Here is a 23,570-nt window from a genome sequence, read left to right on the forward strand (position 1 = left end):
CAAGATTTCCAGGGGCTTAAGCACAGGTTTTTAGTGCTCAGCGTTGCTCCTTGCCACACCTAAACTCAGAATAAATTATGCAAAATGGGAACCTATACAAATCAGTTAAATCTGCATACACAGGTTACAAAATTTCTCTTTCCCTGGCTTTGAGGTTTGTTTTGTAACTGTCTACATACAATCTTCCTTATTGACTGTCTTTAGCAGAGTACAGGATGGCCTTTCCAGTTCACGTACGAGTGCCCTCATTTTCTTCAGGACCTCAGACTGCTCATTCCTCAGGCCAAACTGCAAGTTGGGCAGGTGTGCCGAAGCTAGCATCTTACAGATAACCTCTGTGTGTCCTCACCTACCTCCCAGACTTCCTCCCAGAGCATTCCCACCCGTTCGTGGTGGCTTGTCAAAATCTGCGCAGTCCACGGACCCAAGCCCCTCCACCACTGAGCAAATGTCTACAATTCTTGGAAGAACGCAACTGCTTGTCTGAACAAGTTCCTTAAAGAGGTCAGCCTGGTAACGGGCCTGCGGCTGTTCTCTTCCCCTTGGACGTCCTTGTGGTCTCCTTTGAGCCTGTCGCTCCCACTGCGTCTGGACGACCCACAGTTGTTGTTGGTGTTGCGTGCTCCCAGCAGGGCCAAGTCTTCCTCGCCGGCCCCCAAAAGCTCCTTCAGCTCCCTCGGGGCATCTGCCGGGAGGTACTGCCACGCTTTGCGCCCGTTGTGGTCCCGAAGGCCCGTGTTGGCCCCGTAGGCGCCCACCAATACCTTGATGACCATCTCGTGTCCCTGAAGAGCAGCCAGGTGCAGAGGAGTTAGCCTGCCACTAGCAGTGAAGACATCGACGTCGACCGGGTAGCACTGCTTCTCGGCGAAAGTGATGACTTCTATCAAGTCCTCATGTTGACCGTGTTTGGCCAACCAGTGGAGGACAGTGAAGCCGGTCACAAAGTCTGTCCTGGAGAGTAGGCTGGGGTCCTGGTCCAGCAGCCGTAGGATGCTCCCAGCATCTCCTTGGGCCACGGTCAGCATCCACTCATGCTCCAGAGGGTCCAGAACTAGCGACAAGTCCTCCAAGTTGGCTTCCGGAAGAGGGTCGGGGCCTCGCGGCCCATCAGAGAGGCCACTGGCATCTCCCTTCGACAAAGCCGCCAGCCACACGGGTTTGGCCTCGCTGCTCTGCAGGAGGATCTCCTTCAGTCCTTTCCTCCTCGTGCTGCCTCCAGCTGCAGGAAGCCGAGCCGCCTCTGTGCCCGTCGCCACTGCCCAGTGATGCGAACGCCTGCTGGCCCTGCTGAAGCTCCTGTTGAGACTGGACAGCTGTCCCCGGCGGAGAATCAAGCTCCCAGCCCGGACGCTGGGGTTGGGGGACTGGCTGCCCACGGCCGCCTGCGTCTGAGGCCGGGAGCTGTCCTCTGGTGCACATGGCGTGCGCTCCTGGGATGCGTGCTGCCTGTCCAAGCATTCGCCCCTTTGCTGCTCTGACATAGCCTCTCCACCCAGCTCCGTTCTTCCTCCAGGGCTTTCTACATTTCTGGTGACAGGTCAGGTTTTATTTTCTGCAAAGCCACAAGCGCTGCTTTCCGGCTAGAGAGATGGGCACTCCCCAAGCTTTTGACGGCAGAGCTTCCTGATTCTGCCTGAAAAGGGGAAGAAACAGTTTCAGTACTCAGGAGGAAGAAAAGGCTTGTGGCGAAAAGGGCTGCAATGGCAGGCAGCAACAGCCCTGGTGTGCAGCAGAGCAGATGGGAGATTCCACAGCAGGACACAGCTGCTTTTGTTGATGGGGGGGGGGAGGATCTTGCAAAGACCCCATGCTCAGAATTGGTTGTTGGGAGTGGGACCCTGCCTGTAAATTTCTCTGCTTTCCGGCCCTTTCCAAATACATGTCCCAAATCCATCCCTTTCTTCCACATTTCTGAAGCCCGACTTAAAGTGGTGCTGGCTAAAGCCAAAGCACTTTCCCCTGGGACATCACACTCACCTGGCTTGGCTTTTAAACTGGGCTCCTACCTGTGAAAAGCAGCTGTACAGCTCATGAAGCTCCTTTGAATGGGTAGTAGTTCAGTTTGAACAAGAACATCCTGGGCCTGGGTAACGTTCCACAGAAGAATGATCTCGCCTTGTCTTCTCTAGGATGACTTTTGAAGTTAGGACAGGAGCAGTAAATCTGGTTTTTAAAAATGTCTGGAGACAACAGTTTTCATCAACGTGACTGCGGTAAGGCTTCGTTATCCATAATGTACATACATTCATATTTGTGTTACCTCTGGGTTAAACAAGTTTGGCAGGTTTTTAAGATATCAAAAATCTGTTCACTAGTGTAATGTAGTTATTAAAGGTGTCGGATGTGGGAGACCAAGGTTCAAAACCCCATTCTTACATGGAAGCTTGCTGGGTGACCTCAGCCCAGTTGTTCTCTCTCAACCTAGACTACCTCACAGGGTTGTTATGAGGATAAAATGGAGGAGCAGAGGGCCATATATGGTGCTTTGAGTTTATTGGAAGAAAGGTAGTCCCCCTTTCAAAGTGCCTTCAGCTTTGGAGGGGAGTGGATCTGTCTCCAGCTTGAAAAGAGCACGAATGTTCAATGTTTCTGAGTTTTTCTTGTCCTGAATGATACAATATAATATGGAATCTATTCATAATTTTCTCCCTCTCTCATAATACTAGAATGTGGGGTCATCTGCTGAAGCTGGAGGGTGAGAGATTCAAAACACATAAAAAGAAGTATATCTTCACACAACACATAGTTAAATTGTGGAACTCCCTGCCCCAGGATGTGTTGGTGGCTGCCAACTTGGAAGGCTTTAAGAGGGCAGTGGACATGTTCATGGAGGATAGGGGGATATCCATGGCTACTAGTCAAAATGAATACTAGTCGTGATGCATACCTGTTCTCTACAGTATCAGAAGAGTATGCCCATTATATTAGGTGCAGTAAAACACAGGCAAGATGCTGCTGCAGTCGTCTTATTTGTGGGCTTCCTAGAGGCACCTGGTTGGCCACTGTGTGAACAGGCTGCTGGACTTGATGAGCCCTGGTCTGATCCAGCATGGCTTTTCTTATGTTTAATATTTAATAAGTATTTTATTATTTTCCAAGGCTTATTGTTGATTCCACCCCCAGCACATTTTTGTTATCCTGGTTTCTGCTTTAATATATTTTTCTCACTTTCAGTTTTATCTTCAGGCTGCTTGAATCATTTCCTCTTTTATATCATTTCCTCTTCTTCTTTCTCTTTGTGCTGAGATGTGTTTTAATTACTTTGTTGTCAGCTGCCTTGGGTGTTTCTAAGGAAGACCTCAGGAATGGATAGAAAATGTTTAAAAAGAAATTCTGACAACTACCCTGTGAAGTGAGATTTTAACTGGGGAACCCCAGTCTTGAGGAGGAGCTGGTTTTTATATGTCAACTTTCTCTACCACTTAAGGAAGAATCAAACCGGCTTACAATCACCTTCCCTTCCCCTCCCCACGACAGACACCCTGTACGGTAGATGAGGCTAGTGAGATAGTGTGACTAGCCCAAGGTGAGATAGTGTGACTAGCCCAAGATCACCCAGCTAGCTTCACGTGTAGGAGTGGGAGAACAAATCCAGTTCACCAGATTAGCCTCCGCCGCTCATGTGGAGGAGTGGGGAATCAAACCCAGTTCTCCAGATCGGAGTCCACCGCTCCAAACCACCGCTCTTAACCACTACATCACACTGGCTGTGAAAGCTTTGCTCTTAAACGCTTTTGGGTATTTAACCATAAGTTCCAACTCTACAGAGATTCATTTTTTTAAATAAATGCAATCTGCCCTTTGCTAGGGACACTGCCAACTATCCTGATTTCGTTATGTTTCATGAACTGGGAACCACCACTTAAGTTCTGACAACATCCAAGGGTTTAAGCAAGGATTCAAGTTCTCCTGTTTGACATGACGCTGAATGAGCTTTTGATCCTCGGTGTGGAAGAACTCAAGCTTTAAATGAAATGTTAATTCTTCATTCATAATGTATTTATTTACATAATTTATAGCCTGCCTTTCTCACTGGGACTCAAGGCCAATTACACAGATTATATCATATGTAGCCTATCCAATTTTTTAAAAGTGTATCACATGCTCTATTTCAGTAACACTTAAGAACATCCCTGTGAGGTAGGTCAGAATTACAACTCCATATTTAATTGCTGGCAAGTGGAGTCTTCTTTATGCTACAGCAATAATGCTAAACATCTATACAGCACTTTTTGTGTTCACTTGCATGAGGTTGATCCTGTAAACATTCCACTGATAGAAGTGGGAATCTCTAACCATTGTGGCTTTCTGTCTCCTCAGAACCACAACAATGCCCTTTCAGGATGGTGGGAGGGGGGATCTATTTTTGCAAGCAGAATGTTCATAGGATGCAACCTAAACCATGATCACGATAATCCTTACAACGACCTTATAAGGTAGGCCAATATTGTTATCCCCATATTGGAGACAGGAGCCTGAGACACAACCAGATTTGCCGAAGACACATGAACCCATGAAGCTGCCTTATACTGAATCAGACCCTTGGTCCGTCAAAGTCAGTATTGTCTACTCAGACTGGCAGCAGCTCTCCAGGGTCTCAGGTAGAGGTCTTTCACATCACCTACTTGCCTAGTCCATTTAACTGGAGATGCCGGGGATTGAACCTGGGACCTTCTGCATGCCAAGCAGATGCTCTACCACTGAGCCACAGCCCCTCCCTAAGATCCTTTGGTAAATTTGGGACTGGGATTTAAATCCACAGCTTCAGGGATTGCAGCACCTAAACTGGATTCTTAACCACTATGCTAAACCAGCTCAGCAGCTGAGGTTAATAGGGAGTTTCCGAATCACCGTTGACGCTCTGTCCCTCTTCGACACCTGCTCTCCAATCCAGGAAATGCAACCCTCGGTTTTACCTGTCACATGTGAGAGCTGCCTCTCTCCTACCGCATTTGTACACTGGTTTTTTTTGCCTTGGATTTGCAGTTATCTAGGTGCACATTTCCTCCATCCAAATCCTCAAAACTCAAAAATAAGCCCCCCCGTGCACAGTTCTGAGAATTCAGCGGGGGGGAATGTGCATCTAGACAGCGGCAAACCCAAGGCAAAACCTCCCGTGCATAAATGGCCCCAATAGTGAAACATTTCTCAAGGTGCGTGCGCGCTTTTTATAAAAAAGTCATCGCTATTACTTTACCCCCTAGTAAAACAACCTGCTGTTTCCCATCTCGCGCCACACACCTGAGATGGCTTGCGGGGAGGCGGTCTTTCGCAGGACAAGTCAGGAGCCCGGAAAGGAACCAAGGCCATTTCTGCAGGGCAGGTTTCGCCTTGCCTTTGCCGCTCTCTGGACGCCCATTCCCCCCATCCGGATTCTCAAAACTCTGCTTGGGGGGGCTGATGGTGGAGTTTTGAGAACTGGGATGGGGATCCTGGGCATCCAGAGAGCGGCAAACCCAAGGCGAAACCTGCCCTGCAGAAATGGCCCAAGATGGCCCAAGCCTCCCAGGGCAGACCCGAAGCTACCTTTGCAGGCGCACCTTCAGGGCCGGGGGTGCGGATGCGGGGCGGGGGGCCGGCCTCCCCCGGCGGGAAGGGCTCTCCGGGGCTGCTGGCTCCGTGCCGCCGGCGTCTTCCTGCCGCGTCTGGCCGCGGCTCGCAGGCAGCTGGGCGCCGGGCTCCTGGAGGCAAAGTTTGCCATGGGCGAGGCTCCCCGCAGCCTGCGGCCAGCGGCCCCCAGGGACCTTCGCTCTCCCGCCTCGGCGCTCCTGGGCGGCTCAGGAGCGCCCCCTTCTGCGGGGGGAAGGAGCGGGCGGCGGGGCTCCCGGGAGCAACGCGGAGGCTCCCTTGCAGCACTTGCAAACGCTGGAACCTGAAAAACCCGTCGGGGCGGAGACGTCCGACGGGGGCGGTGGCCCGGGGACAACCGCGGCCTCCGTCGCCGGAGGCAACGTTTTAGGCAGTGTGGTGTAGCGGTTAGAGGGTTGGACCAGATGACCCTGGTGGTTTTCCTTTTTGAACGTCTGAGGCCGTGTGGAGTATTGGTTAGAGGGTTGGACTAGATGACCCTGGTGGGTTTCCTTTTTAAACGTCTGAGGCAGTGTGGTGTAGTGGTTAGAGGGTTGGACTAGATGACCCTCGTGGTTTTCCTTTTTGAACGTCTGAGGCCGTGTGGAGTAATGGTTAGAGCAGGGGTCCTCAAACTTTTTAAACAGGGGGCCGGTTCACTGTCCCTCAAACACTGTTGGGGGCTGGACTATAGTTTGAAAAAAATATGAACAAATTCCCCACGTGTGCGGGGAAGGAGGTGGCGGCCGAGGGGGCTCTCCGGAAAAGCATCCTCCTCGCAAGCCAGGACCTTCCCCCTGTAGTGGTTAAGAGTGGCGTTTTGGAGCGGGGACTCTGATCTGGAGAACTGGGTTTGATTCCCCACTCCTCCACGTGAGAAGCGGAGGCTAATCTGGTGAACCTGGTTGGTTTCCCCACCTCTACACACGAAGCCAGCTGGCTGACCTTGGGCAAGTTACAGCTCTGTTAGAGCTCTCTCAGCCCCACCTGCCTCACAGGGCGTCTGTTGTGGGAAAGTATGGGAAGGGGATTGTAAGGCAATTTGAGTCTCCCTTTAGTGGTACAGAAAGTTGGCATGTAAAAACCAAGGCCATTTACGCACTGGAGGTTTTGCCTTGGATTTGCCGCTCTCCAGATGAACATTTTCCCCATCCGAATTCTCCAAACTCTGCCCGGGGGTGGGGGGAGCTTACTTTTGAGTTCTGAGAATTCGGATGGGGAAAATTCGGATGGAGAGCGGCAAATCCAAGGCAAAACCTCCTGTGCATAAATGGCCACAAGTCTTTTTCTTCTTCTCCCTGGAGATATGCCCACCCACCCCCAAGGGGCCCCTACAATTACCTCCAGGCCACAAGGATACCCCCGGGAGGAGAGAGAGCCCCGAGCCATGAGAACGCTGCCCGACTGCGGCCAAAACAGGAACGCCAGGGCCACGTTGGGCTGCATCGTGGAGGGCCCCGAAGGACCAGGCGCCTCTGCATGGAGCTCGAGGAGGCCAGGCCCAGCCAGGCCACAAAGCTAGGCAATAAGAGAGGTCTCCCGGTGGGGCATGCTGCGGAAGAGAAGGGGGCGACTGGGCCCAGGAAAGGGGGTTTTGGGCCGGGGAGGGTGAGAGGGGGAAGGGGGCGACCGGGCGGCGCGCGAGTCAGCAAGACGCCTCGTGTGCCCAGGAAAGCAGGTTTTGGGCCGGGGAGGCTGGGAGGGAGAGGGGGAAGGGGGTGACCCGGTGGCACGCGAGGCAGCAAGATGCCTTATGCGCCCAGGAAAGGGGGTTTTGGGCCGGGGAGGGTGGGAGGAAGAGGGCCAAGGGGGCGACTGGGCGGCGCACAAGGCGTCTTGCCGCCTCACGCTGCCCAGTCGCCCCCTTCGCCCTCTTCCTCCCACCAGGAAAGGGGGTTTTGGGCTGGAGAGGGAGCAGGGAAGGGGGCGACTGGGGCGGGAGGGAGGCTTCCGGCTGGGCGCATGCGGCCAGGAAGCCCAGAAAAGCTCTGGGGAGGGGGGCAAGGGGGGACTGGCTTTCTCGGTCCCCAGGCCGGACAAAAGCCCTCCGGGGGCCGGATCCGGCCCTCGGGCCGTAGTTTGAGGACCCCTGGGTTAGAGGGTTGGACTAGATGACCCTGGTGGTTTTCCTTTTTGAACGTCTGCGGCAGTGTGGAGTAATGGTTAGAGGGTTGGACTAGATGACCCTGGTGGCTTTCCTTTTTGAACGTCTGCGGCAGTGTGGAGTAATGGTTAGAGGGTTGGACTAGATGACCCTGGTGGTTTTCCTTTTTGAACGTCTGCGGCAGTGTGGAGTAATGGTTAGAGGGTTGGACTAGATGACCCTGGTGGTTTTCCTTTTTGAACGTCTGCGGCAGTGTGGAGTAATGGTTAGAGGGTTGGACTAGATGACCCTGGTGGGTTTCCTTTTTGAACGTCTGCGGCAGTGTGGAGTAATGGTTAGAGGGTTGGACTAGATGACCCTGGTGGTTTACTTACATTATCTCATTGTACAAAAATCCTGTAAGGTAAGTCAGTATCAGCTTCAAATTGTAGATAGTGAGTGGAGAGACCCAGGCTGTACCACAGTAACTTCCCTAAAGGTGTCAAGTAAGTTTACGGCAGAGGTGAGATCTCAGCGACAGACTCTCTGGGGCCACCTCTTAGCCATTAAAAAAGGTAAAGGTCCTCTGTGCAAGCACCGGGTCATTCCTGACCCATGGGGTGACGTCACATCCCAACGTTTCCTAGGCAGATTTGTTTACAGGGTGGTTTGCCAGTGCCTTCCCCAGTCATCTTCCCTTTACCCCCAGCAAGCTGGGTACTCATTTTACCAACCTCGGAAGGATGGAAGGCCGAGTCAACCTTGAGCCGGCTCCCTGAAACTGACTCCTGTTGGGATCGAACTCAGGTTGTGAGCAGAGCTTGGACTGCAGTACTGCAGCTTACCACTCTGCGCCAGGGGGCTCTTAGCCACTACCCAAAGATAATGATCAATTTTCAAAAGGTTCTGAACCAAACTGTGCACAACCCTTCCGCCCCTCTGCTTCCTGCATGGGAGAAAACAGATGGAGAGGCAGGAGCTGCGTTCCAATCCTGCCAAATCTCCCAGGAGGAATAAAACCCATGATGAGGAGCTAGGGGTTTCTTATAGAGAACTCTTACAATTCTTCAAAACTGTCAGGTCGCCTCAGGAAATGCTGTGTCAATCAATGCTATCATCAACTATGCATTGTAAAACATAGGCAGGTTGACCGGTGATTGTTAATCATTACACTGCCTGTCAGATTACCCTTGTAATGAGACCAGTCTACCTTTTAGGGTTGTTGTAAGGATTACTGATGTAATTACTGAGAAGCACATTGAGCATGTAAGTTAAACAATTTTAGTACCAAGTGTTGTTATTTACACATGCGCACATTTCTGTGGCTGCAGATTCCAGAAGAATAGCCATTTTAGGAAGAGAAATAATGTGCAGTATAAGAGGACTTTGAAGAAGAAGAGTTGGTTTTTATATGCCGACTTTCTCCACCACTTAAGGGAGACTCAAACTGGCTTACAATCACCTTCCCTTCCCCTCCCCACAACAGACACCCTGTGAGGTAGGCGGAACTGAGAGAGCTCTAACAGAACTGTGATTTGTTCAAGGTCACCCAGCTGGCTTCGTGTGTAGGAGTGGGGAAACAAATTCAGTTCACCAGATCAGCCTCCGCGCTCATGTGGAGGAGTGGAGAATCAAATCTGGTTCTCCAGATCAGACTCCACCGCTCTTAACCACTACACCAGTTGATGAAACTGGAAGTTACATCTCTCCACTGTAATGAACAAACTGAGCAACCTTCGTATTATGTCCCCCCCACTGCCCAATCATCAAAATGGGAATAATGAAACAGACCTGATTTTAAAAAAATGGTTACAAGGAGGATTACAGAGATCAAGTATGGGAAACGCTTTCAATGCTCAAACCTGCTGAAGACAAGTGCTACAAAGTGGTGTGGTTTCTGGTGGCCATATTCATGCAGTGAAGCAGAGCCATAATTACGTTTCTAAGTAGGGCTGCCAACCTCTGGGTGGTGGCTGGAGATTTCCTAGGATTACAACTGATCAGCTCACCTGGAGAAAATGGATGCCTTGGAAGGTGGACTTTATACCCAGTTGAAGTCTCTCCCCTCCCCAAACCCCACCCTCCTCAGGCTCCACCCCCAAAATCTCCAGGTGTTTCCCAACCCAGAGCTAGCAACCCTATTTCTAAGGCAGTCACTGCATAGATCCCCCTCTGGAGGTTCCCCATCCATGTACGGACCAGACCTGCTTAGCAACAGGAAGGGCGGTGTATTGTGAGTCCTGCCAACATGACCCCAGTGTTCTGTCCTCTGTTGGTTTCTTGCATTGCTGGGAAGTCAAGCATTTCCTATTAATAGTACTGTCCCTTTCTCAGCAGAGGAGAACTACTTAATAATTACCCGCGGTTCCTGCTCTGCAAGGAGATAACAGTTACTAACTGCCACTGGAGATGCCTGAGGGAGAAGCGGTGGCAGCCAGCCACCCCTCCATCGTGCCTGGATCTTGTTCCAGTGGTGAACTCCTTCCTCACAGCTACCAACTGCTACTGGCCAGAGGAAAGGGGTTGCCCCTTTTTTGTGCCTCCTGGATTCAGTTCCAGTTTCTAGCTTCCATAGGCCAGAGAGACAGCCAGCCGCCCTTCTTTCAGGCTTCTGCTCAGAGGTCACTGAAAATCCCTGGGTGGAATTCCTATTAAAATCAAATGTTAGTTTTTTCTGTCAGGTCGCAATTGCTGTAAAGTGTGCCAACAAGAACCCAGCTTTGACTCAAAAGTAGGATAAAAACACGAGAAATGTATCACAAATGAATGAAACTTAGGGCCAGGAGAGTCCCAAGAGGAAGAGAAGGCAGAGTTTAGGGTGGGTGGTGCCGTTCGTGCTGGTCTTAGAGAACCTCAATAAAAACAGAATTAGAAACAATGGAAATCCATCAAGATTATGCTCAAGCCCATTCCATTTGCAAAGTGGCTAGCTGCAATGCCCTCTAGTGGCCAAGATCTAAGTTGCAGATAAATCCAACCCAATGAGGATAAGGATGAAAAGGATTTTGGCAACATCGTGAAGATCAAGGGGGGGAAGCCAAACAACTATTTTCAAACCGGACACTGAATTCATCCTCCCACATGTAACTTCACCTCAGTATAGAATAAACCATTAATAATGTATTACATTATATCCCCTAGCCCTTAGATCAGGGGTGGGGAACGTCAGGCCCGGGGGGGCCTTTTAAGGCTTGCGAAACCATTTGGTCTGGCCCTTCGTGGGTCCTGGCAGATCTGTAGCTCAGAAGGATCTAAGACTGGTGATCCGCCCCCTCCCATGGACAGGAATAGCCTCTATTCAAGGCAGATGTGAGTTTGTTTTACCCTAGAAAAGGAACCTTTTCCCCCCTTGCAGAAGAGTCATTAGCTATGGAGCTGCTAGGACCACTCAAGAAACTGTGTTAACCCTTTCCCACCCAGGCCATGGAGAAACGTATTCCCTCTGTACTACAAGAGGGCTGGGGGCGGAAGTGGCGACAATGGAGGGGTTAAAGGAGGCAGAACCAGAATGCGCGCGGCGGGGGACGAGTTCTTAGCCAGTGTGTTCTCATTTCATCCCTGCAGGCGGAGGTAGCAGGAGCCAGCTGTAGAATCCGGCCCTGACCATGCTGAGCAGGAGCAATTCCGGTGTGCGGCTGGACGGCTATGCCCAACTGGTGCAACAGACCATCCTGTGCCACCAGGGGGGCGAGTGCACCACTAGTTGGATGCCTGCCTTCTTGCCCATGCGGGGGGTGGGGTGTCATCTGGGGCAGGTCTTCAGTTGCAGATCTCAATAGCATGTCCCACCTTTTGTAGCTGACAGTTTCTCAGAGCTTTGGGGTAACCAAGCCCTGGTTCTCTCAGATGGCAGATGATGTGTTAATCTTGAATATAGACAGAAGCATTTCCAACTGAACGTTCCTTTGTATACTGAAAAATGTTCTGTATGTAGACTGCTAGCACACGAGAAGAGTTCTCACTTCCTAGGGTTGCCAACCACCAGGTAGTAGCTGGAGATCTCCTGCTATTACAGCTGATCTCCAGGCGACAGAGATCAGTTCCCCTGGAGAAAATGGCTGCTTTGGCAATTGGACTCTATGACATTGAAGTCCCTCCCCTCCCCAAACCCCACCCTCCTCAGGTTCCACCTCAAAAACCTCCTGCTGGTAGCAAAGAGGGACCTGGTAACCCTACATAGAGTCCATCCTCTAAAGCAGCCATTTTCTCCAGGGGAACTCATCTCTGTAGTCTAGAAATCAGTTGTAATTCCAGCAGCTCTCCAGGTCCCACCTAGAGGTTGGCACGCCTTAGGCAAGATCCATCTGTTACTTTTTATCCTGCTATCTTCCAGGGAGCACGGAGCAACATAACTGGTTCTGCACTTCGTCCTCACAACAACCCTGTGAGGTAGGCTGGGCTGAGAGCAAGTGACTGACAGAGGGTCGCCCAGCGAGCTTCATGTTTTTATCTTGTCAGTTTTACTGGTTGTTTCTACTGATATTGTATTGTGTCACTATACAGAATTATTGTTTGTAACATGTTGCCAGCCGCCCCAAATAAACAATATGTAAATAAAATAGATTACAAAAAGAACTCCCCTCCCCAAACCCCACCCTCCTCAGGCTCCAGCTCCGGTGGCGAGGAGAGACCTGGCAACCCTATCACCTCCCATCTCTCTGACATGTAGTTTTCTATACGTGGGGGACACACACACACACACAAAGGGCTTAGAAACTTTTAAAAATGAAAGCTGGTGATACAGAGCTAGTACATTGTGTCAATAGGCCATTATAACTTCATTGAGCTATAGAGATCTAGCAATTACTAACTTTTTTAAAAGCCTGAAAAAGTCCTCTGGTGGAGGAGGGGGGTAAATGGTGGGGTGCTGAAGCAAAGAAAGTGCAGTGTGCATAGCCCATTGCTGCTCTGAATGCAGAGACATTTGCAGTTTAACAGGAGCTACACAGAGAATTGTCTCCGTGTGGAAGCTGCCCAATCCCAACAGAAGAATCATGCAATCGAAGCAGAAGAATCAAGGAACTACATCCTGAATCTGAAATATAACAGAAATTGGGAACTGGCTAGTGCAGGGATAGGGTTGCCAGGTCCCTCTTCGCCATCGGCGGGAGGTTTTTGGGGTGGAGCCTGAGGAGGGTGGGGCTTGAGGAGAGGAGGGACTTCAGTGCATAGAGTCCAATTGCCAAAGCAGCCATTTTCTCCAGGTGAACTGATCATTTGGCTTGAGATCATTTGTAATAGCAGGAGACCTCCAGCTAGTACCTGGAGGTTGGCATCACTATGCAGGGATGACATTGCCTTGTTAACTGCAGAGCTGCATCCTTTATCCTTCCCCCCCCCCAAGTATTTTATTTATTGATTGGTGTTTTTTTTTAAATATTCACATCCTGGTTTTTGTTTGATGTACATTCAAAAGGCCCTGACCTGGATGGCCTAGGCTAGCCTGATCTCGTCAAAAGCTAAGCAGGGTCGGCCCTGGTAAGTATTTGGATGGGAGACCTCCAAGGAATGCCAGGGTCGTGACACGGAGGCAGGCAATGGCAAACCACTTCTGAACATTTCTTGCCTTGAATACCCTACCGGGGTCACCGTAAGTCAGATGTGACTTGATGGCAAAAAAATAATAATCCAAAGATGGCTAACTAAAAACCAGATGAATAACAGGTCATAACACTTAAAACATATATAAGGCAGAAAGGTGCAGAAGGTACATTTAATTGAGGGACCCAAATGCTCTTTCAAAGAGTGCTGCTTCTTCCTGGTGACCAGCACTTTGATGGAAACAGCAATCCCTTTTGATGGGTGGCCACACTGCAGGGGTCCTCAATCTTTTGTTTTGCACCAAACAATGTCAAAATTCAGAGTCAAGAGCCAGGATAAGAAAGCCCATGTGGATCCATGGTTTTTATACCCCGCTTTTCTCTACCTTTAAGGAGTTTCGTACCAGCTTGCAATCACCTTCCCTTCTTCTCCTCACAACAAACACCTTGTAAGGTAGATGAGTTGAGAGAGTTTGGAGAGAACTGTGACTAGCCCAAGGTCACCCAGCAGGCTTCGTGTGAAGGATGGGGGAAACAAACCCAGTTCTCCAGATTAGAGTCCACCGCTCTTAACTACTACACCACACTGTTGTTTTTTAGTTTAACATGTCAGGCACATATCTACCCTGGAAAAAATGTCTACATGGATATCGGCCTGCTCCTCAACTGGAGCCTCCAGTTATAAAACTGGCTTCAGAAATCCAATGTGAAGAAACTTCCTTCCTACTGCAGTCACTAACTTGACTGTAGAACTGCTAGCTCAGGTTTTAATACTCGTTGGGTAGTATTACTAGCTGAAGAATAATATCCTAGGAAGCAGTACTCCTGAATACTTCCCCAGGGCTAATAACTCTTAAAGCCCACCAGCTAAAGCAATAACCCACATACCCGTAATAATCATAGTTGATGGATTAAATGTATCAGCAGGTAAAGAGGCCTTTAAGGAGCTTAGACAGACCCCAGATGGAATAAGAATCAAATGTACTGAAAGGGAAGGATACCTGAATCATGGTGAGGGACTTCTCAGTGCTGGATGACAGAATAATCTCAAAGCACTAAGAAAATAACAACAACAACAAAGAATCCATTCAGAAGGAAGAGCAGACAGTGAGACAAGGCAAATAACAGAGGAAGGCTAGGATATGGCAGCTGTCCAATCTTGGAGTCCAGTAGAGAGTTCAGTACCAATAAAGGAAGTGAGGGGGGGGGGGCTGTTGGAATATGGGTGTGGCTTCCTGAGATAACGGACATGTTAACAAGTTAGGTAACTTGATTTCAAGTTATAAACAAGAGGATAAGTTGATATCTTCTTCAGCAAAATGCAAACTGATAATCTTACTGGAGGTGGCCAGTTGTGGTCTGTGAATGTGATGTGGTCTCAGGGTTTCCCCTCTTTGCTCCAGGCTTGTCCCAGACCACTCCCACACAGCATGATTGAATGAGGCATGGCCTCATTCTCCCCATCACTATCTCCTAGCTCAGGTTTCATTCACATGGGAGTTGGGGGTGGGGGAAGGATCTCAGCACCAAAAAACGGGGAATAGGAAATCAGGGTAAGAATGGATACAGCTGAAAGAGCATAATTGTCCAACTTCGCCACATCCTATAGAGGGAGAGTTGAACCTTGAAGGGGGTGGTGGTGACTAAATAAATAAACAAATGAGAATAAAACCTCTAGCAACATAAGAACGGTCCTGCTGGATCAGACCAAGACCCATCAAGTCCAGCAGCCTGTTCACACAGTGTCCAACCAGGTGCCTCTAGGAAGCCACAAACAAGACGAGTGCAGCAGCACCAACTCACATTAGCAATACAGTAGGAAGGCATTTCTGAAAGGCAAAAGCAAGAATAGTGATTAGAAAACAGAGGTGGTCTTTGAATGAGATGGTCATTTGGTGTACATGTGTTGTATGCATAAATGGCACACAGACCCATTTTTCTGTCATGCATATGTTATTTCTTGATAATTTATTGGTCCTAAAAGAAAAGAAAAAGGATATGCATGGAAATGATGAGAAAACTAAACTGATACAGGAACACAAGAGGCTGGAGATGTAATGTAATGCAATATGTAGGCACTATAGCAACAGTGTATTGCAGAAATCTGCTATAGTGTTGGTTCCACAAAATAAGAGACACAAAGTAAGTTAAAGTAGCCAGTGACTAGACTAGTCAAACAAAACCCAAGATCTCAAGCTCCTTCGTTTGTTTGGATGTGAACTACTAGTATTTGTTTAGCAAAGAAGCACGTTAGGACTCATCCAGGTATAGGTGCAGTTCTACGTATAGCCACTAGGGACAGTGTATCTTCTCCTGAAAGCCCCACATGCCGCCATCCTAATCACATTTACCAAGGTGGTAAATCTCAGCGAATTCAGTGGGATTTACATCTGCGTAAATATGTGTTGGCTCAGGGCAGCTTCTCATGTGATATTTCCTATCTGAGTACTGAGTAGTGGCATGGTAAGACTTCAGTGAATTGCCCAGTTTGTTCATGGCAGCCTCCACCAGGCCTGTTTTTCGAGGGTATCCAAGCACACAGAAATTATAAGAGTGCTAAGAAATTATTACACTGTAGGGCTGTTTTTCAGTGGCTTTGTTATTGGGCATAGTTGATGCATGCACACACAAGATCCTGTTCTCATGCCCTGCTCTCTGTGCCCCCAACTGCAGAGGAGAGGCAGGTGGCAGGCAAACAGAGACAGGGTTTTTTAGTGGTGGCACCTCACCACCCCCTGTAAGGCTTCCCTGGAACCTACCTTACATTCCTTTAGGTGTTGGCAAAAACATTCCTGTTTGTACTCAGGCTTTTAACTAAGGGTTTTTTAATCTCTTTTCGTTGTTTTATGGTCTGCTTTTGGCCCAAGGGTTGTTTTATATACGTAATTTCATTATGTGTTTTATTTACACTTATATTTCACCTTTGTGCCCAATCAGGGCTACCAAAGCAGCTATTTTAGACTGCTCAATGTGTGTTTTATGCCACGGCTCATTCTTTTAGTCTCTTGTTTTAATTGTTTTGGCATTTTTTAGTGGCTTGTTTAAATAGCTTTGTTTGTTTTGTTTTGTTTCATAGTTTTGGTTGCAAACTGCTTTGAGGATATCTCTGGAGAGGCAGCATGAACATTTCCTAAATAAATAAAAACTCCTGGAAAAGGTTAATTGTGCTGTTTACTTCACTTCGCGACAATCAAGCGGGGTAGGTGGGGCGCTGGCTGCACCTAATTTCTACAATACATTTGACAGAAGGCACTTTATAAAATGATATGACCATTTTATAAAGTGCTTTTTCTTAAGTGCTCAAACACATTATCTCAGTAATCCTTACAACAGCCTTGTACACTTGGCCAGCTCAAGATTATTCAAATACTATTGATGGGAGGTGGGGACTGAAGGTGACAGAACAGTGTCTTGTTTAAGGCAACTCAATGTGTTCATGCCTATGTGAACTTGAACCAGATTCATAGATCTTTACCCTACTCACATCCACAGCCCTCAAAATACACTGGCAAGCTGGGAGTTCTTTTTTAATCTATTTTATTTACATATTGTTTATGTATCATTTGGGGCGGTTGGCAACATGTTACAAACAATAATTTTGTATAATGATACAATACAATATCAGTAGAAACAACCAGTAAAACTGACAAGATAAAAACATGAAGCTCGCTGGGTGACCCTCTGTCAGTCACTTGCTCTCAGCCCAGCCTACCTCACAGGGTTGCTGTGAGGACGAAGTGCAGAACCCTGGAAGAAAGCAGGATAAAAAGTAACAGATGGATCTTGCCTAAGGCTTGCCAACTTCTAGGTGGGACATGGAGAGTTGCTGGAATTACAACTGATTTCTAGACTACAGAGATGAGTTCCTCTGGAGAAAATGGCTGCTTTATGTAGGGTTACCAGGTCCCTCTTTGTTACCAGCAGGAGGTTTTTGAGGTGGAACCTGAGGAGGGTGGGGTTTGGGGAGGGGAGAGACTTCAATGCCATAGAGTCCATTTGCCAAAGCGGCCATTTTCTCCAGGGGAACTGATCTCTGTCGCTTGGAGATCAGCTGTAATAGCAGGAGATCTCCAGCTACTACCTGGAGGTTGGCAACTGTATGGCATTCTACTCTCTTGAGGTCCCTCCCCACACACTGTCCTCCCCAGGATCCACCCCCAAATCTCCAAGAATTTCTCTACCTAAGAGGCCTGTATCTGCTGATTGGATGCCCAGCCAACAGTACCTGCCCCAAAGACTTTGGTGAGCCAATGAATGTGTGTATGGCCCGGCCCAATGAGACTCAATAGCAGTCCAGCTGCTTCACCTGCAGTAGGTTTCCGGTTGAATTCCTGGCAGCTCCAGTTAAAAGTATCAGGTTAGTAAGTGATATGAAAAACCTCTACCTAGATACCTGGAGAGGATGCTGCCAATGAGATCTTGACCTTGATGGGCCAATGGTCAGATTCAGTATAAGGCAGCTTCCTACAGTCATGTGTACTGAGCAGTAAGTTATACACAGAGACGCCTTCTCTGTTCACATAGATCACAGCTCAGCCCCTGGAATAAGGAAGAAGAGGAGGAGTTGGTTTTTATACCCTGGTTTTCTCTACCTTTAAGGATTCTCAAACCAGCTTACAATCTCCTTCTCTTCCTCTCCCCACCACAGACACCTTGTGAGGTAGGTGGGACTGAGAGAGTTCAGAGAGAACTGTGAGTAGTCCAAGGTAACCCAGCAGGCTTCATGTGGAGGAGCAGGGAAACCAACCCAGTTCACCAGATTAGAGTCCACTGCTCATGTGGAGGAGTGGGGAATCAAACCCGGTTGACCAGATTAGAGTCCGCCGCTCTTAACCACCACACCGGCTCTTACACAACATTGCCAGCTGAATTTTAGCTAGAGCGGCCATCTTGCTTGCCTAGCAGGAAAGGATACACTATTTCCCAAAAGCCAGCAGGATGGAACCCATTGAGCTCAGCCCCCTGCCATTTTTATGTTTTACTGAAGCTCCCTGTTAAGGCAGAGGAGCATAAAGGAGACTGAGGCCCTCTCAAGTCACTCTGGGTACCTGGTACAAACAGAAATCCTGTTGTTCCAGAATCTCTTGAAGGATGGGGAAGGGTTAGGGAAAGCAGGAGGCTGTGGGGCTCCACTAGGCAAGTTCACATTCTCCCTAATGGACAATTCCCCCCCCCCCTACAAAGCCCCCTAAATCCAGGAGTCAACCCTGCCCTGATGCCCGGAAAGACAGTGTGCGCCGTGCACCTTGGTACCAATTGCAGGCGGTTCTGTTTCCCTCTGTTCTATTTTCCCTCTCTCATAATACCAGAACGTGGGGTCATCTGCTGACGCTGGAGGGTGAGAGATTCAAAACAGATGAATGGCAGTACTTCTCCACGCAACGCATAGTTCAATGGTGGGACTCCCTGCCCCAGGATGTGGGGATGGCTGCCAACTCGGAAGGCTCGAAGAGGGGAGCGGACGTGTCCATGGCGGAGAGGGCTATTCACAGCTACTGGTCAAAATGGAGACTAGTCATGCTTCATCCCTATTCTCTCCAGGATCAGAGGAGCAGGCCTATTATCTTGGGTTCTTTGGAACACAGGCAGGACGGTGCTGCCGCAGTCGCCTTGTTTGGGGGCTTCCTAGAGGCGCCTGGTTGGCCCCTGGGTGAACAGCCCGCTGGACCGGATGGGCCTGGGTCCGATCCAGCCGGGCCTTTCTTCTGTGCCCACGAGGGCGCATTTCCCAGGGACGGCTCCGCGCGCCCCTTGGAAGCCCCGGGGCGGATTTCTGAGCTCGCCATTGACTTCACGCCCAGGCTGGAGCCGCGCCCGAGGAGAGGGGAGGACGAGGCCGCCGCCTGAGGGGAGGGGAGGGGAGGGGGGCGCCGGGCCGGAGCCCCCGGCCAGCAAGCGGCGCCCTTCCCCTTCCCCTTGGCCGAGCGGCCGCGAGCCACCCGGGCAGGCGCGCCGGACCCCTTGGAGCCGCGCGGGCGAGTCCCTGGCGCGCCTCGGCCTGCACCATTCCGGCCGGCGGGGGGGGGGTGGGGAGGCGCCGGGGCCCGCAGCGGCCTCAGGGCCGGCCCGAGGGGCGGAGGAGCGGCCGGGGTCCCCTCGCGCGCCCCGCCCTCGCGCGCCCCGCCGGGAGCCCCGCGCCTCCCCTCCGCCAGTGCCGCAGTGGCCGGGTCTCTCTCTCTCTCTCTCTGGCGCGCCCCCCTCCCTTCCCCATCAGTGGAGCAGAGCAGAGCCGCCCCCGGCTGAGCAGGAGGAGGAGGAGGAGGAGGAGGAGGAGGAGGGCGCGTTTGCAGCTCGCTCGGCTTCTGGAGGCGGCGGCGGCGGCGGAGGGGCCATGGCGGCCACCGAGATAGCGCGCCAGGTGGTGAGTGAGGGGCTGGGCCGGGGCTCCCTGGCTCAGCCGCCTGGCCCGCGTCCTGGCCGGGGCAGCCGAGCACGCGTCCTCCCGCCCGCCTGCCCGCCTGCCTTGTGAGCGAGGCGGCAGAGGATGCCGGCTCTGCTCTCCGGCGGGCGAGGAAGAGGCAGCCGCCGGGATGGCTGGAAGAGGACGTGGGGGGGGGGATGCCCGGATGGCTCCTGCGGGGGCTCGGGCGCGAAGGGGGGGTTGCAAGGGGCCGCGGGAGGGAGGGCGGGCTTCGGACGGGGCGCGCTTTCCCGCCTGCTTTCCGCCGAGAGAGAGCCGCGGGGCGGGTTGGTGGAAAGGGGGGGGGGAGAGCGGGCGGCCTGCGTTGGAGGTGACTTTCTCTTGTGGGGGGGGGCGCTCCTTTCCCAGGTGGGATGGAGGGGGGCCTATTATATAGGAGCATGCCTATTCTCTTAGGTGCTGTGGAACACAGGCAGGATGCTGTATTTCTTCACACAACACATAGTTAAATTGTGGAACTCCCTGCTAGCCATGAATCATGATGCATCCCTATTCTCTCCAGGATCAGAGGAGCATGCCTATTATCTTGGGTGCTGTGGAACACAGGCAGGACGGTGCTGCTGCTGTCGTCTGGTTTGGGGGCTTCCTAGAGGCCCCTGGTTGGCCCCTGTGTGAGCAGACTGCTGGCCTTGATGGGCCTTGGTCTGATCCAGCAGGGCTTTTCTTATGTTTGCACGACCCAGCCGAGGCAGGGCCTGGCTGGGGTCGACCCCAGAAAGGCGGGGATGCACTAGAAGTGCGGGGTGGGGGGAGCTGGAGGATGCCGGATTGAATGTGGCAGGAGATGTTTGGCAGGTGACTCTTTCCAAAAGGTAGGACGGGCCTAAGCGGGGAGGGGAGCAATAAGAGAGAGGCAACTTTTTTTGGGGGGGGGCACAAATGTGGGATAGTGAAGGATGGGTGAAAGACTGCTGGACTTGATGGGCCTTGGTCTGATCCAGCAGGGCTTTTCTTACATTCTTATGATGGTCTGTGGGGAAACCTTAGTTAAGATTAGGATGCTCAATTAGGACGGCCTTAATTTTGTGCCCTTGGTAAACAGGGGTTGGGAAGTGGCCTTTCCAAGTGGGAGGGCCGTGCTTTTTAAAATCATTTTTGACTAGCGGGGACCAAAGTGGAGGCACCTTCCCAAAGTGCGTTGGGTTGGAAATGGTACCCAGGCAGCGTGAGCTCCATTGTGTTCGATGCAAAGTGTCCTGTGCTTCTCTCTAGACGTTTACACGGTGCCTTCTTTTGCTCCCGTGTAACATGAGAGCGCCGAGGCAGCTCCCAGTTTCACGGGCGCACACAAAAGGGGGCTTTTTTTCAAAACTGGAGGGGTGGAAGCTTTTGTCTCTGCACAAGCTCTGAAAGGTCCGGCGCTCACCTGCTCCGTGTCACGTGTGTCTTTCTCTGCTACAATGAAAGAAAGCTACACAGGCACTTCAGAGGCGAGTGATGGAGCCTTTCCTTTGTGCTCAAAATGAATGGGGAAACCTTCCAGCTCACAAGCGGGTGAACTCATGTGAGGTTTCCCGTTCCTTTTGATGAGGAAAGGGATCTCCAGGACTGCTGACTTCCCTTAGAGAACAATATAGAGTAGCATCTCTCTGTGTGTGTTTTTAAATAGGTAGATTCTCTACCTTAAATCAGTGGGTTGCATTGGGTGACCGTGGCTGGAATGAAGAAGAAAGAAGGGTTGGTTTTTGTACCCCGATTTTCTCTACCTTTAAGGAGATGCAAAACTAGCTTACAATTGCTTTCCCTTCATCTCTCTTCAACAGACACCCTGTGAGGTAGGTGGGGCTGAGGGAGTTCGGAGAGAGCTGTGACTAGCCCAAGGTCACCCAGTTGGCTTCATGTGGAAGAGTGGGGAAACAAACCTGGTTCACTAGATTAGAGTCCGTCGCTCATGTGGAGGAGTGGGGAATCAAACCCATTTCTCCAGATTAGAGTCCGCCACTCATGTGGAGTGGGGAAACCCACCCGGCTCTCCAGATTAGAGTCCGCCACTCATGTGGAGGAGTGGAGAATCGAATCCAGTTCACCAGATTAGAGTCTGCTGCTCATGTAGAGTGGGGAAATGCACCCACCTCTCCAGATTACAGTCCACCACTCATGTGGAGGGGGGAAACCCACCCGGCTCTCCAGATTAGAGTCCATCGCTCATGTGGAGTGGGGAACCCACCTGGCTCTCCAGATTAGAGTCCACCACTCGTGGAGGAGTGGGGAATCAAACCCAGTTCACCAGATTAGAGTCTGCCGCTCATGTGGAGTGGGGAAACCTACCCAGCTCTCCAGATTAGAGTCCGCTACTTATGTGGAGGAGTGGGGAATCAAACCCAGTTCACCAGGTTAGAGTCTGCCACTCATGCGGAGTGGGGAAACCCACCTGGCTCTCCAGATTAGAGTCCGCTGCTCATGTGGAGGAGTTGGGAAACCAAACCAGTTCTCCAGATTAGAGTCCACCGCTCTTAACCACGACACCACGCTGGTTTCAAGTTTTGCAAGGAATGCAAGTTTTGTTAATTCAGCCAGATAGAAACCAGGAATTTCACCTGCTTGGTTGATTAGTTCCATTATGCGCATTCAACTGCATTTTTTAAAGAAAAAAGAACAGTATATATTTGGGTTCGGAATGCTGAGACCAGGGTTCAGCATGAAGTTCACTGGGAAGGTCTAGACACACCACTTGTTGCCTGTCTTTGCCTCGTGGAGTTCTGAGGTTGAAAGTGGGATGACTTCCTGGATGCTGCCTTGAGGTTCTTGGATGAAGGTTGGGGAACCAATATGATTTCAAACACAGTTAAGATAAACACACTTGGCAGAGGTTCAGCTGCATGAGAGAAAGGGTCAGAGGCAGAGCAGGCCCTTTGTTTATTTAAGGTCCCAAGTTCCACTTGCAGAGAAGTTATTTCAAGTGCAAGGACACATTTGCGGACTCTGGACCATTTCTTCCCAGCAGAATCACCACCACTGAGTCAAGATGACCAATGCCTGTAAGGCAGTTTCTTAGATATATTATCAGATTTCTAAACTATGACGCCGTCTAGTTTTCAAATCAATATTTTTTTTAAATACCAATTTTAAAGTCCCCCCCAAAAGGAAGCAGTTTCCAAAAGAGGCAGTCTGGCTGCTTTAACAGTCCTAAGGAAAAAGAAGTAGGAATTTTAATACGTCCTTTTGTAGCCTAATGTTGCATTTATAATGGTGGACTTGAATTGTGGGCAAGAAGAGTGCGTATCTCTAATATATATGCAAGAAAAGTGCACATATCAATCTAAAAAGCAACAAAACTCTAGAAGGCTTTTGCTAGGATGGCATAGTTTGTCTTCTTTTGATAATAGCGAATACAGGAAATGTAAAACCGTTGAGACTGTTGGCCATTTATACTCTGTGGTAATTTTCCACAAGTGTAAATTACTTTTTGAAGTTTACTGTTTCGCTGCATTTTGGCTCATTCTGTCTTTTAGGCAGCGAAGTGCAGAGCAGCTCCTCTGGAGTCCAGCATGGTCTTCCTCCTCCTCCTCCATCCCTTCCTGCTGTCCCAGTGCTTGGCATGTTGTTGGGTATGCTCAAAAAGGGCTCAAGCATTAACCTCCTTTGCATCTCCTTGAAGCATTAAGCAGCCTGCTCTTCCAGTGCTTACCCCTGCTTCTGCTGGGAGCAGCTACATGTGGAGCATACTTTTCATTTAGTTCATTTATATCCCACTTTTCTCCCCATTGGGAACCCCAAGTGGATTACAATGTTTCCCCCTCCATTTTATCCTCACAACAACCCTGTGAGATAGGTTAGGCTGAGAATGTGTGAGAAGAAGAGTTGGTTTTTATATGCCGACTTTCTCTACCACTTAAGGCAGAATCAAGCTGGCTTACAATCACCTTCCCCTCCCCACAACAGACACCCTGTGAGGTAGGTGAGGCTGAGAGAGCATGACTTGCCCAAGGTCACCCAGCTGGCTTCGTGTGTAGGA

General features: G+C 50.3%; 2 protein-coding genes across 5 annotated transcripts in view; one reads left to right on the forward strand and one right to left on the reverse strand.

The window, feature by feature from the left end:
* Positions 1-452: 452 nt before the first annotated feature.
* Positions 453-5,313, reverse strand: SOWAHD (sosondowah ankyrin repeat domain family member D). The gene is made up of 3 exons (XM_056858993.1): positions 5,245-5,313; positions 1,981-2,009; positions 453-1,530 (listed from the first exon to the last, which is right to left on the reverse strand). The coding sequence occupies exons 1-3, from the start codon at positions 5,311-5,313 to the stop codon at positions 453-455; spliced, it is 1,176 nt and encodes a 391-aa protein (XP_056714971.1).
* A 14,200-nt stretch (positions 5,314-19,513) lies between these two features.
* The window catches only part of SEPTIN6 (septin 6), a 50,064-nt gene continuing 46,007 nt past the window's right edge, over positions 19,514-23,570 (forward strand). For all 4 annotated transcript variants that reach the window (XM_056859191.1, XM_056859189.1, XM_056859192.1 and 1 more), the window contains exon 1: positions 19,514-19,555. In XM_056859191.1, coding sequence (XP_056715169.1) covers positions 19,526-19,555 — 30 coding nt within the window. In that variant the 5' untranslated portion in view covers positions 19,514-19,525. The remainder of the gene's footprint in view (positions 19,556-23,570) is intronic.

This window comes from Euleptes europaea, chromosome 13 (genome assembly GCF_029931775.1).
Source record: "Euleptes europaea isolate rEulEur1 chromosome 13, rEulEur1.hap1, whole genome shotgun sequence".
In the NCBI taxonomy this organism is placed as follows: Eukaryota; Metazoa; Chordata; class Lepidosauria; order Squamata; family Sphaerodactylidae; genus Euleptes; species Euleptes europaea.